The sequence below is a fragment of the Myodes glareolus genome, chromosome X, assembly GCF_982192425.1.
Source record: "Myodes glareolus chromosome X, mMyoGla1.1, whole genome shotgun sequence".
Classification (NCBI taxonomy): Eukaryota; Metazoa; Chordata; class Mammalia; order Rodentia; family Cricetidae; genus Myodes; species Myodes glareolus.
The window spans coordinates 77222229-77236526 of record NC_142053.1 but is presented as its reverse complement, the minus strand read 5'-3'; the positions used below and the strand labels follow the sequence as shown (position 1 = coordinate 77236526).

Below are 14298 nucleotides of genomic sequence, written 5' to 3'. Positions count from 1 at the left end.
CTATGATAAGAATTTGGGATTGTTATCTTAACTAGTACCCTTGGGTCCCATGATATCTTGACTGCTTTCCCCAGCTAGTGGCAGAGGCAGGTCCTCTCCTTTATCAGACAAATTTTTAGTAGGGAGAGTTCTTTGCACTCACTAGGGTCCTAAACCTAGCTAGATATACCACAGTTTGCACCTACACTCACTCTAATCATACCTATGACGTCATTCATTCAAGAGCTCAAACTTGGAGAGGGTAGTGTGTCCTCACTTCAAAGGACACCTTGTTATTACCAGGAAACATATCCTGTCTCCTTGAAGCAGCCCCATCGCCAAATGTTCCACATTGGGGCAAAGATTGCTTAATCCTGCGCCTGCTAGCTGTCCAAGGGCTAGGATGTGCCTCACTGTCTTTCCCCTTTGACTCCTCTCCTTTTCCTCATAGCATTGAAACAGCGCAGGTCCACTAAAGCCAACCTTTGAGAAGCCTACTAGTATCTTAACAACCTAGTACCTCCTCCTCAACTGAAAAACCTTTTCTTCCTCCAAGAAAGTCACTGATACCTTCCAGGACACTTTCCCCTCTGAAATGTTCATAGTAAACATGATATTCATTTCGCCCTCTAATGAAAGAATACTTACAGAATCTCTGTAAACAGTGTAACAACTGTCAAAGGGCCTCTCCATGAGCTTCTATTAGGTGTCTACTTTTCCCAACTCATTTATCTATGGAATAACTTATACCTCCCATAAGACACCTGAGGTAGTTGCAGTTGACAGTTTCATAGGTGTGCTGGAGGTTTTTTCCACTTCTAATAAATGTAGCTCCAGTGTGACTTCCAGGCTACTAAGCAAAATTCTTTCTCAGTTGGGGGTGCAGGTCTTCCATTTTATTTGGCAATGACTCTGAAATTGTTTATCAAATAACTCAATGGATCAGCTTATCAATGGATAAGCATTTCTATAGTCCTTATCATACCGAGGCATCTGGAAAAGGTGAGAGCAATTGAATGGCATCTTCAAAAACAATCTAGCTTGTTTCTCCAACTATATAAGAACTGGATTTCTTTCCAGCCCCTAGAATTTTTCAAACTTTCTGAGCTTCCTTATATCCCTCTCATTCTCAGCCCGTCTGAGCTAATGTATTGTCACTCTCTTTTCCCCAAACATTCTAATTTGAACCCATCAAAAGACCTTCCTTCTTCATTGAGTAACTCTTTGATTTAATTTCTTAAGACCCTCATTTAGTCCTTTACTTCTTTGCACACTCCCAGTCGTATCTCTATGCCCACAAGACTACTCTTTGCTCCCTTAAAAAAAAAAATCTTGTTTTGATTCTTGTTACAGTGAGCCTGCTAAAGTCCATATGTGAGATTTCACACAGGCTCATTCTAACCACCCCTATCTCATCCAAACTGTAAGATTGTTTCCATTGGTCCCAGTTCTCCTCCATAAAGAAAGTCCCCTCTGACCCTGGGGACCTGAATAGTTACTAAATAATCTTCTACCAGCACAGGATCTTGATCTTCCTCATCTGTATCCTAGAGGATATGGATTCAAACATCCTCCCCAGTCTACCACCTAACCCTGCCCTTTCTCACATCCCTCCCTCTCAGAAAGGATCTTGGATCCTCACTAAACCAGATTGTCTCACAAGCGATTTCCTGAAATCCTTTAATGATGTTATCCACTCATCTCAGATGTGATTCTGGGGCCTGACCTAAACCAGATTGCCTCACTCCAGGGTGCCTTAGTTCCCAGTCCCATTCACTCACATCCACAGCATACCCCCAGGAAATCCAAGAGGCTTTATAAACACTCTAGAGAGAGTTACAAACCTGCACCCCCAAACTTTTACCCCCCAAAACTTTTACTTGCTGAATACCTGTGAATTGATCTACATGCCTAGGGGCTAAAGCCTTTATTTTCCAATTGAGGCTCTGTTCAAAGGCATAGCAACATCTTGGGGACCATTTCTAAAACTTGTCTTCCTTGTTGTCAGTGCACTACTGAATGTGTCTGACTTTTTATACACTATCCAGCATAGAAGAACTATTCTGGGTGGAGACTGGCAAATATGCTTCACTTGCATGTCTGCCTGCAAGAGATTCAAATATCACTAGTTAGTTTTGTCTTTTTACCAGATGGCTAGAAACATTTCCCATTAAAACAGACAGAGCCTCAGTGGTAGCCACTGTCCTCATAGAGTGCACTATCCTTTGATTTGAATTCTCCCAGTCTCTAAAATCTGATAAAGGCCCAGCTTTCATTTCCAGTATGACTCAGAGTGGGTGGAGGGGAGGTAGTATCTGAGAGAAGTTGGGGGAGGAGAAAATGTGATCAGAACATATTGCATGAAGGAAATTTCCTCTTAGTGTCTAATAAATTGCCCTTCACATTCCAGTGGTGTCTGTTCTTAAATTATTTCATTAATGAGACTAAGGACACCAAGTGAGGGTCCCCATTTCCTTACTATTATATGATGGCTCTGCTGAGACTCCTCAAGATTTCTGGTAACACTTCTTTCCCGCTTTTCAGTTTTTTAGTAAGTAGAACCCCTTCCTGTACCTCTAGATGGTACCATTATCTCAGCCTCTTCAAAGTGCTCCCTCAGAGGCTGACCTGGTGTGTCTAAAGGCTCATTACCTACTTCAGTATACCACTGGGGCAAGTGGTCAGGGCTGTCACTCACTACCAAGGTAAGTATGTCTCAAACCTGTTCTACCTCTTTGGCATTATCTCCTCATATTGGCTTATAAGAAATAAGAAAAAAAGTCAATTTTCAAAACTGCCTTGAGCAAGTATTGAATGAAATACAAAAAACACAGAAGACACTAGACCCCTGCTAGTGTCTGTTAGTCTAGGCATTTGTGCCTCCTAATCTGCACTTTGCTAAGCTACCCTACACACCAAAACTAGAAGCTTAAAATAAAAAATGACTGTAAAGCCAGACTACAGTCCACAGCTCTAGAAAAACTAGGTAACAAGGAGAACCCTAAGAGGGATGTATGGATCACACTGTGAAGGAAAATAGATGAGATCTGGGTAAACTGGAGGCGCACATAGGTGGTAGAAGGTAGGAGACAGGGGATGAGAACATGAGGAAATGGTATGGTCGAGCTGGGGGAGCGATGGATGGGAAAGCAATGAAAGAGATATTTTGATAGAGAGAGCCATTATGGGGTTAGAGAGAAACCTAGTGCTGGGGAAAATCCCAGGAATCCACAAATCCACAAGCAGGTGGCTGAATTGATGTTCCTTTGTAATCAGACTACCCTAACTGTCATCATAGAATTGTGACTGGTATGTAAAATGAATAAAAAATAAAAAACAAAGAGATAAAAGTACAAAAAAGAAAGAAATTTTTTAACCATCAAGCCATAAACATAACAAGGCCATGTACCTGATAAGTTTTAAAATAAGCAAGATGTAAAAGGTCAAGAAGAACCCACACATGGTTTTTATTGAGAGAAAGATGAATGTTAAGTGGCAGAGGCAAATGTAACACCTTCCTAATTACTCAACCAAAGGAGAAAGGAAGGAAGAGGCTTGTGTTATGGATATAAAGACTGTTTTCTGTGCTTAATCAGCAAACCTGTCACTCTAGACTGATGCTCATATTTGCACGGTCATGCAACAAACCAACTTTCAAACTGCAGAGTCTCTAGTACTCTTATTATAAAGTGATGACTATTTCTCACATTAACCTAGGGGATTGTGCCTGTCTTAAAGACCATTCCACATTTTTAAGACATTTTTTAAAAGTTGTCTGGATCAGATTTTATTAAGTGTTACTCATGTTTCCAAAAGTAGTTAAGCCGTAAGGCCTATTTCACATGGCTTCATCTGTCCAGAGTGAAAATTTTTCCACCCGTAGAAGTCCAAAAAGGCCTGCTTCCATGAGCCTCTTAGAGATCTCTGATCCCATGTGTAAGAAACCCGTAATGTCCTCTAGATCTCAATGAGAAGCTAGTTCTTTTCCTCTTGCTTTTCTGGGTTCTATGACATAATTTTACAAGTTCTTTCCTCATATTCCTTTGATATTTTTTTCTACATGACCCAACTCATACTAGACTTTTTTTCTTCAGAGAAATTTCAAAGTGTGTATGTATGTATTTTATATGTGTGAATGATATGTGTATGTGTGAGTGCTGGCATGTCTGAATGGATTGCATGAGAATAATTTCAGAAGTCAGTTCTCTTCTTGTTTGTGGGCTCTAGGAACTAAACTCAAGTTCTCAGGTTTGCATGGCAAGAACATGTTCCTGCAGAGCCATCTTGTGGTCCTCAGGGATATATATATTTTTAAACTATTCTTGGACTGAAGTTATCACGTACCTTGACTCATGTCCTCCATCTTTACTTCTTTCTTTCATGTCTCAACATCCTCCTTTTAAAATGTCCTAATCACTTACTTTTCTATTTAATCATCACCATGTGCCTTAATTCCTCAGGAGCCTTCATCCCACGTAGAACTAGTATTTCTTGTTGCCTTATGGCTAATTCATCCGATATCTGTACCAATACCTTCATTGCCCAAGTTAGTCCTTTCATCCAGCTCCTCCAGGTACCCTGTTTTGAAATATCTTGACCTATAAGGGGTTTTCAGCCAATACCTTTCCTAATGGGAAAAGTAATTACAACAGGCATAGGTACCAATAGAAGACTACTCACAATAGCTTCTTAGGCTTAACATACTTGACCAAATTAGCCTATGGAACTAGATCTAATTCCAACAGCCCCCAAGGCTCTTCAGGACCAGTTTAATTTTCCAAATGCCTCATCTGTAGCATTGCTTCCAGTAGTCCAAGGAATACCTGCCTGACCCTGAGACAGAAACGTCATGTATATGTTAATCAAATAGTGATAGTGCAAGGTAAGACTAAAAGAGTAGGGGAGATTTAAGGGAGGTAACCTCTGAGGGATTGCTCCTAGGGAAGAACACAGGTCTGGCTTTCTTCTCTTGGACTCATTCACTGACATAGCTCCTCTCTCTCTCTCTCTCTCTCTCTCTCTCTCTCTCTCTCTCTCTCTCTCCTCTCAGACTTTTCTTAACCTTCTGGTATAATTGGTATTTTTCATATTAAAGGTCATTAAGTTCCCATGGCATCCTTGCAGGGTCTTTACCATTATCATTGACATCAGTGCCCGTCTTCCTCAGTCAACAACTTTGCAATCTCCAAGTTAGGCCTTAAACCTTCTGAGATATTCATTTCCTCCTTTCCCTGCAACATGCTTCTTAAACCTTCTATGTATTGCCTATGGTCTTAAAATACTATGTCATATCAGCAACATCAACAATGGCCCCTTTGCTAACCCTTCTGAGATCTGAAGAAGCTCCAGAAGGTGATATTTACCCCTTATCAATGACTTGACCCTGGTGTTCTATCAGTGAACAAATTTAGAGATAAAAGGGTTAAGAATAAAAGCAACCCCCCACATTTTAACTATCAGCTCCTCACTAGTAAGAACTTGACCACAGTGCTTTATATAAATATTTAAAGCCTAATAACTTTTTTTTGAGATAGGGTCTTTCTATTTAGCCCTGGGTATCCTGGAACTCTCTACATAGAGGAGGCTGGCCTTGAACTCACAGAGATCCTCCTGCCTCTGCCTCCAGAGTACAGAAATTAAAGGCATATGACTACATCCTGTTTTAAAGTCTACTAATTCTTTTCTTTAAAGACAGGGCTTCTTTGTGTAGCCCTGGCTGTCCTGGAACTCACTCTGTAGACCAGGCTGGCATCAAACTCAGAGATCCACCTGTCTCTGCCTCCCGCATGCTGGGATCAAAGGTGTGTGCAACCACCACCCTGCTAAGAAGTCTTATAACTCTTAAGGCTCCATAATGCCTTATTCTAAGTGGTCAACTCCCTCAACAACTGATGCTATACAATTTACTACTTAACAAGGGAGTGAGATGCTTGCTTATGTATCCAAATATAGACCCACACAAATGAGGTAAGACTAAGTAATTTTGCTTCACTGTATAAAAGAATCTCATTCCCTTTCAGGGGATGATTTTCTCTCTCACAAACTGCCCACTGAATGTCTATTTCTGCCAATTTAATCAATCTTTTCTGCATCTATTCTGGCCTGGTAAGAACATCTGCTGGGCCTCTGGATTTTTACTGTCATTCCCAAAAGCAGTAGGTCAAAATCACTTTAGAATATAAAATAATTAGCATAAAACAAAAATTCCATCTTCATTTAAAATAGCTAATATTAAGCCTATGAATATAAAGCAATATACTTTATTAATGACCATTTGAAATTGAGGTAATTTCTGTTTTCATGCATAATAAAATGTTTATGTATAACTAAAATACAATCAAATAAGATTACTGTATGCAATACTTTATACATGTGGCCTCTTTCCTGGACATTATTGTTACTAGGTACCTAGTGCAATGATGGTGCATGCTAGGCATTAAAAAAATATTTGTTGGAAATGTAAAAGAATGAGCTTTCTGAAGGTTCCATCTGTAGAACAGCTTAAAACTGATCGATTAAATAATCATACATATAAGATACATATTTATAAAAGTATATCTAGTTTTGTTACTATAGTCTGTACATATTGGTGGTTAACAAGAGATGTTACCTTTCAACAACATGAATTTTTAAAAAATAAGAATATATATATGTGTGTGTGTGTGTGTGTGTGTGTGTCTTTGAAAATTTACAGGCAGTTAACAGTTCTTATAGGGGAGGGGGTCACAAGGTCCCACATTCCCTGAGAAATTATTGGCAGTTAATGGTGGTTGGAAAAGGCAGAGTTTTTTTTTTACAGTGGTGTAGCCATTCCTAAGTTGTCCACAGTCCCATAGAAAACTCTGTCCATGCTCATGCAAGAAACCCTAATTAAACTCAATTGATGACCAAAACTAAGCAGCTTCATCCATGAAAACAGAGGAGAGAGTAGATGGGAAAAGGGCATCAGTTGGAGAGGAGCAAGAGAAGGCAATTGAGGTATAATCACAATACATTATGTACATACATGAAGTAAAAAATGTATATGTTTTCATCTTTTTAAAAGAGGGGAAAGACCATTAAGAGGAATTTATGTTTCATTCGGCTCTTGAGTTATACTTAGCTATATAAATTCAATCAGCTTGTATTTAACTTTGATAAGAATATATGCCACTAGAATTCAGATGTTCTTTAATTTTTCTGATATATTATTGATAGAGCTCTGTAAAAGGTAACCTACATAACTGTTACGTTAGCTTGTCTTTTTGTGGCCTTACATTTTGATGCAAACATTAAAGTACATGCAGATATTTTCACTGCCTTTTGATATTCTCCAGTCTGACAAATATGCCAAACATCTCAATGGACATAAATAGTTCGCTGTATTAGCCTGTAGTACATAAACTGCTTCAAAGATTTCACTATTACATTAAAAGCATTAGCACTTATCACATTGTAAATTGATTAAATTCCCATACTGAAGTCAAAAGGAAAACTATAAATAACAATCAGTATCTACAATATCTGGATTTCTTCGAATAGAATTCCTCAATTAAATTGTTTTCATATCTTAAAAGTTAATTTTGAAGATTTCTACAAAGATTAGTGTAGTGATAATTTGTTTGTAATCTACCATATAAAGCCTGCCTGACAAGCAGAGAAGCAGAACAGCCAGGCACTAGCTCTAACCTCAACCTCAGATCAAAAGGGCATTCCATTCTTCATGAATAAACTGAATGCTTGCTCTACAAAACCTCAGACTGCATCTATTTCCTCCTGTCTTATATTCCTTTCTCTGATCCTGTCCACATCTCCCTAGTGCTGGGATTAAAGGCATGGGATCCCAAAATCTGGAATCACCTTTGTGTGAGCTCTGTTTCCCTTTTACACAGAATGAATCTCGTGTAGCCCAGGGTGGTCTTGAACTCACAGAGATCAATCTGCCTCTGTCTGCCAAGTACTGAAACTAAATGTATATGCCACCACTGCCTGGTCTCTATGGCTAACTAGTGGCTTAGCTCTGCACTTGGAACTTCAGGTAAGCTTTATTTGTTAGATTACAAACAAAGTATCACTACAGATTAGCAAGATTATCTTTCATGCTGTTTATACTAAACTCCTATGAGGAATATTTTAAGAGTATTCTGTCTTGCAAGTGGTAAGACATAATACTGAATTGCTAGTGATTTTACAGTAATATTTAGGTTCATTCAATCTGATTATAAGATAAACACACATCTAATTCTACTTTAACAAACCTTGAATGTGCTGAAAGGACCCATCATCAGCTTTTATCGTAAGGACCTCTCCAGGGTTAACTTGAACGATTACAGTCTAGAAATAGATAATTATTTAATGACACACTTTTTTTGTAAATCTATGGAAAAGTCATTATTATTTTTTGAATAATATTCAGGCTCCCTAATTATGGAGATTTCAAAATGCTCAAGGAGAAGAATACAATTGTGTTAATGGGCACTTAGGAGAAATTCAATACCCCTTGGTAAGAACAGGTTACTCTTCCACCAAAGTAAAACTTAATAAGGTCATAGAAAACAGGTGCATTGAGGTGGAAAGACAGTATTCTCTTCTGCATTTACCCTCCCCCTCCCCGAACAAAAACTCTACAAACAAATAAACAAAATCTCAGAAAATAAAATTTATCTGGAGGTAAAATTCAGACATACTTGAGCCCAGTATTGGGAACAAGAAGGCCAGGTATTATATATCTTGGGTTGATTCATGATGTGTGAATAATTAGGGTATGCTGCCATGGCGTTGGGGTCCAGAATGTAATTCTCCATCTAAAAAAAAGTAATTTTGATTACAATTACAATTTTTCATTTTTAGAAATAAAACTTTTTATTATACACTAATAATAAAATGAACATAATTTTGACATTTTCATGTATGCATATATCTCACTCATTTCTGTCCATGATGCTATGCTAAAGAACCATGTTTGCTTTTGTTTTTTAATTCAAGGGACAAAACGTCCATCATCTTTTTACATTATATGCTAAGTTAGGCCATCTATTGAATCTCCTAAAGGGGCAAATTCTAAATCTGAATTATACATTTTAATTTCTAGAAACCAATCTTACTCATAGAAGTTATTGCTATTCAAATACAATACTTCCAATTATTAGATAGCTGAACTCCTAACTGAATGAGTATGAAGGAACATTAGTCTTCAATAGACCCGCAATTTCAAAAGATACACCCTATGAAACTATAGGTAGTAGAAACTTTACTATATAGGACTAGGCCTTTTAAGTTGTGGAAAAGAGTATTAAAAAACAGTCAAATTAATTCAAAAGAAAATTTTATGTAGGATAAGCTAGTATTGAATGTCTTAAGTGATTTTCAAAAGGCCCACAAGGAACACAACCAACGCTAAAAAGACAAAAAACAACAATAAAAAAGCTTCCCAAGTAAGTGACCATAAAAGTGACAAATAATCTAAATGAAAACCAGCGCCAGATTTCATAACATTTAAACCAGTTATAATGTAAATAAAAAGAAGCAAAACTTCTCTTACAGGGCACATGGGATCTCCATTGATAATTGGCACTGCCGGAGGTATTTCAGAAAGAAAAGGTGCAAGTTGATGTTCCATTGAGTCTAAAAGGATTGACTGTCACATTAATTGATACTTCTAAAACAAACAAACAAATAAACAGAAACTTACAGATTAATTTAATGTAGTCAGAAATCACGTTTTTAAATGGCAAAACATGACAAGATACTTCTGAGAAAATCCATCTTAATTTTCCTTTCTAGGAATGTCTGACTTAAGCAGAATTACATAAAGACATCATTTACAGTCATTGATCTTCATAAATGACAGAACCAAGTGTGGAGTTGGCAGTTTCGGCTTGATTGTTTATTCTTCGTTCATGTGAAGACAAATAAAGATAGCTCATTAAACAACATGAATAAGGATTTGTTAAACAAGTCATTGTCTATTTGATCTACTTACATTCAGTTCAACCAACTGATTTTCAATTTATGACATTAGTTGTAAGATTTTACATTGTAAAAATAGCTATAAGAACTAATTGGTTTCCATTAATTATGTTAGAAATACATAAGTTTGCCTTAGTTGCCTTGGACACTAAACCAAACAGCTCAAATCTAACGTAAAAATTTAAAACCAAATTTTAAACTTTGATTTCTTTCCTGATTGGAATACTTCAGCTATAGATGACACTAAACAACAAAATAAACACTTAAGTGAAAAACAGAAAGGAAAATGTGATTACTTTCAAGATATAAAGAAGATGCTCAGGACAGAACCTCTCTGGAGTGAGGCAAGTCTTGAAATGAGGGTCTTGTGACATAGCCCTTTAGTAAAAGAACACTCATATGTCATAATTTGGCGACATCATTTCCTTTGCAAGTCTTTAACATGGTCTTAGGAAACTTCTTATTTGTGAATATTGCTTCACCACAAATTAAAGTTAAGTAATTTGAAAAGATAACTGTTTTGGAATCATGAAGAAATCTGGATTGTATCTATCAGGAGAAAACACACATTTTTTAAAGTTTGAGGGATAGTGAAACGTCACCCCTTTAAGAGCCTAAAATGGCTCCTCAGGAGTGCCAAGCAACTCACATTATTCTAAATACCTTTTGTAATCAATGTATTGGCTCAATTTAGGGCAAAACTCATTGCTTTGTGACCTATTCTGATGGCTAGATTGATCAACTTTCAATACCATTTAAAATTAGAATCTCTCTCTCTCTCTCTCTCTCTTTCTCTCCCTTTCCCTCCCCCTCTCTCCAACCCTCTCCTCTCTCTCTTACTCCATTCTCCTCCCTCCTATATCCATTCCTCTCTTCTCTCCTCTTCTTTCCTTTCTTTACCTCCCCATTCTTTATCTCCTCTCTCTCCCCCTCGTCTCTCTTCCTTTCTCTCCTTTCTTCTCCTCTTTCCTCTCTCTGCATCTTCTTTCTCTCTCTCTCTCCTTAGTTTCCTTTCTCTCCTCTTTCCTTCTTTTACTGCCTTTCTCAACTTCTCTTCTTTTTCACTCCCAGTGTATCAAATTTCATCAGAACTTCCAATCATTTGTGCACAATCATCTTAAATTGATACCATTTATTGAATTTTTTGGTTTGTGGATGCCATCCATATGCCAACAGATTCACAGTGGACAGACTGAGAGAGAGAACTAACTACTCTTCAGTACAAATTGACAAAGGAGCTTTACTTGTTCTGAAATTATAATTGGCATTATATTCTCTAAAATAGAAACATCTGAAAATTCTTTTCCCATAACAAACATCACATGGATCCAATTCCCTTTTTGGACTTTTGAACCTTTAATTCTTATAAATTAAGTTCTCTCTATTAGGTAAGGGATCCAGTTCCCTTTTACAGCTTGACTTGCGTTTTTCCTTATAACTTTATAATTAATTTCATAATTAAAAATTAGCTATTAAACTCATGGTTAGATCTTCAATATCTTTAAGATAGTATGACTGTTTTGGGTCTTGAGAGATAGCTCAGAGCTTAGAAGCACTGACTGCTCTTCCAGAGGAACTCGGTTCAATTCCCAGCACCCGCATGGCAGCTTCAACCATCTGTAACTCTAGATCCAAGTGACCCAATGCCTTCTTCTGGCCTCCATGGGCACTAGGCCAGCGCATAGTGTACAGATATACATAGAGACAAAATATTCACACACACACACATAAAATAAAATGTTAATGAGAAATCAAGATACTATGACTATTTATATAATCACCACCAAAATTTAATCATAATAATAACAAAATTATTTTAATGAGGACACACTTATCCTTTTTAGTACACTCAAAATATCAACAAAGGGTAAAAGCTCTAGGACTGAACTTCCACAGTTATTTAAGTATTTTTACAAGCACAAGTCAGCTAAAGGAATAAGAACATATACCTTTCCTATCAACAACATAGTTTAACAACTGTTTTAAATACAGCTTCCATCCATTAGGTACAAGTAAGATAAATAAGTACACAATGAAGGACAATTTGACAAAGGCTTGGTTGCCAAGGAGTTTTTTTCTCATGTAGAGAATTTTTAGGGTTGCTTCATTAAATACCTCTCACCCAACATAGTCTATTTTCCACCTCATTAAGTAGGTCAATTAACTATAAGGTGAAGTACCTTTTTCAATGAAGCTTTAATAGTTTTGCTTTTTAGGCTCTTGAAAGTTCTTGAAAAATAATCCTATGCTTTCATTTTTCTGTTCCATTTTCCTCACAAATTTACCATTACTCTGGTACCGCTTTGTGCTGTAATTGGCCTATGAATGTAATGCGTTAACTGCAAGAGCTCTAAAGAAGAAAAAATGCTGGGAGTGGCATTTGTGCAACTACAAATTCCCTGAAATTCATTTCAATAAATTCACTGCGTATGAACAAAATTCATTAACTGTGACTGAAAAAAGGAACTGCAAACCACAGAGGAACAATAAGCTTTTTAGAAGCAAAAAGCTTTAGAAATTTATGAGAAAATGTTAAAATATACACATTAAGGCTTCTTAGCTGATTTTATACGTTTAATTTCAAGGTGGTTCTAGACTCAAGCATTTTCGAACTCAGAAGTTCAGAAACAATTACATTTAAAAAGTGCAGATGCTCTATTGCATGTTGTAATATGGAATTTTTTTTTTACTTTTTACTACATAAATGTTGAAGCTAAATTAAGTGACTTGACACTTTTACCATAAATATCAAATGCAGCAAAGGGAAGGATCACAGGGAAACACTCTGCCTTGGTAATTGCTACAGTTCAATTCAATGAATGATCTGATAGAAACAATCACTGTTATTTTATTGTAAGGAAATAAAGATATTTAAAATAGGCAGCTTTGACATCTGAATCTGTGTCTACTCTAACAAGTAGAATTCTTCAGAAGTCATTTATAAACACTTTATTCTAGGCCATGTGTGAGTAATTTCAAAAGGAACACATGAACCTTAGACATTATTTTCAATTTTTGTTGAAAAGCAGAAAAGTGTATATTCTGTGTGCAGCAGCATGGTTAGGAACTGGTGCTTGTAAATACTGACTGCCATGAATGGAAAGACATTATTTCAAAAGATAGTTTTAGAGTTTTTTCTTGCCCTAGGTTTTCAGTTGAAATTTATCTTTTGACTTTACATAAAGCACACTGTGTATTTCTTTGATATTCATATTAATCATGCAGGGAATTGGTAGAGCTTACTCAATCTCGGTGAAAGAGAACAAGTGATGCTATTATTTTAGTAGTTCTGTTTCACGTCAAAGAAGGTAGGGTGCATTGTTTTATAGCAATGTCTGATGGTCAAAAGACCTGGGGTCAAATTCTTGCTTTGCCCCTTATTAGGCAAGTTCTGTTTTGTTTGTATTCTATACAGCTGAGTGCTTAGCAGGCACTTTAGAAATGTTGAATGAAGGCTGGACGTTTTTACCTGCAAATACCCTCCTCTAATAGGCAATCACTGGAAAATAGCCCCAATTACAACGTTTTCAAAATTAAATGCCCCATTTCCAAAGAAAAAAAGCATTGGCTAAATAATAGAGTTTAATATATAAATGAATTATTACCTTGAGGATCACTAGTTTCCCCTATGCATAACATGAACAGATGGGCAAGCTTCAAATTAAAAAATGATAATTACCAATTTAGAGATAAAACCATTTCTTTAGCAATCACTCAAGGTATTTGCTATTTTATATAGCTAATATCAGAGAAAACTATTTACATCAAAAAACAAAGTTCTCTAATATTACCTATTGAAAGTGAATTCCAACTGCATTTTCTCATGGATATAACAGTTGGATCAGGAAACATACTCTGATGATGGTAACCTCAGGAATAATGCAAAATTACTAATATCTTTAGGTCTTCATCAAATAAGGCCAAAAGGGTCAATCAACATCAAATGACATAGCTGGATCTTATCTCCAGGCTCCTTTCAAGTCAACCCTAGTTGTCACTGTTTTAAAGGACCAGTTTAATTCTGAAGGTGAGGTTGAAGTCCCCACCCAATGTAAGACAATATTTACTAGATAGTCTCTGTTAAATATCACCATTAGAAATACATAGCATTTTGATTGACATATCAAATTTATACATCATATTTATACTTATGAGGTAAAATGGGAAGTTTTAATTAGTATATTAAAATCAGCTCCTAGGAACCAGTATGACCATTACTTTAAACTTTTATCATTTTTATGATGAGTACCCTCATATTCCTTCTATTTTGAGATACATAATGCAATATTATTAATTGTATTCATCCTGTTGTACACCATATTATTAACTCACAAAGACATATGCTTATTTTGCCGCAAATTACTCCTCAAA

At 36.5% G+C, this 14298-nt stretch overlaps 1 protein-coding gene across 1 annotated transcript in view; it reads right to left on the bottom strand.

Annotated features, from left to right (window-relative positions):
* LOC125389357 (fibronectin type III domain containing protein 3C1-like) overlaps nucleotides 1-9611 on the bottom strand; it is a 58263-nt gene extending 48652 nt beyond the window's left edge. Inside the window, exons 1-3 of the mRNA XM_087902900.1 lie at nucleotides 9500-9611; nucleotides 8646-8762; nucleotides 8217-8292 (exon numbers count right to left, since the gene is read on the bottom strand). Coding sequence (XP_087759026.1) covers nucleotides 8217-8292; nucleotides 8646-8762; nucleotides 9500-9577 — 271 coding nt within the window. The 5' untranslated portion in view covers nucleotides 9578-9611. The remainder of the gene's footprint in view (nucleotides 1-8216; nucleotides 8293-8645; nucleotides 8763-9499) is intronic.
* Nucleotides 9612-14298: the final 4687 nt, after the last annotated feature.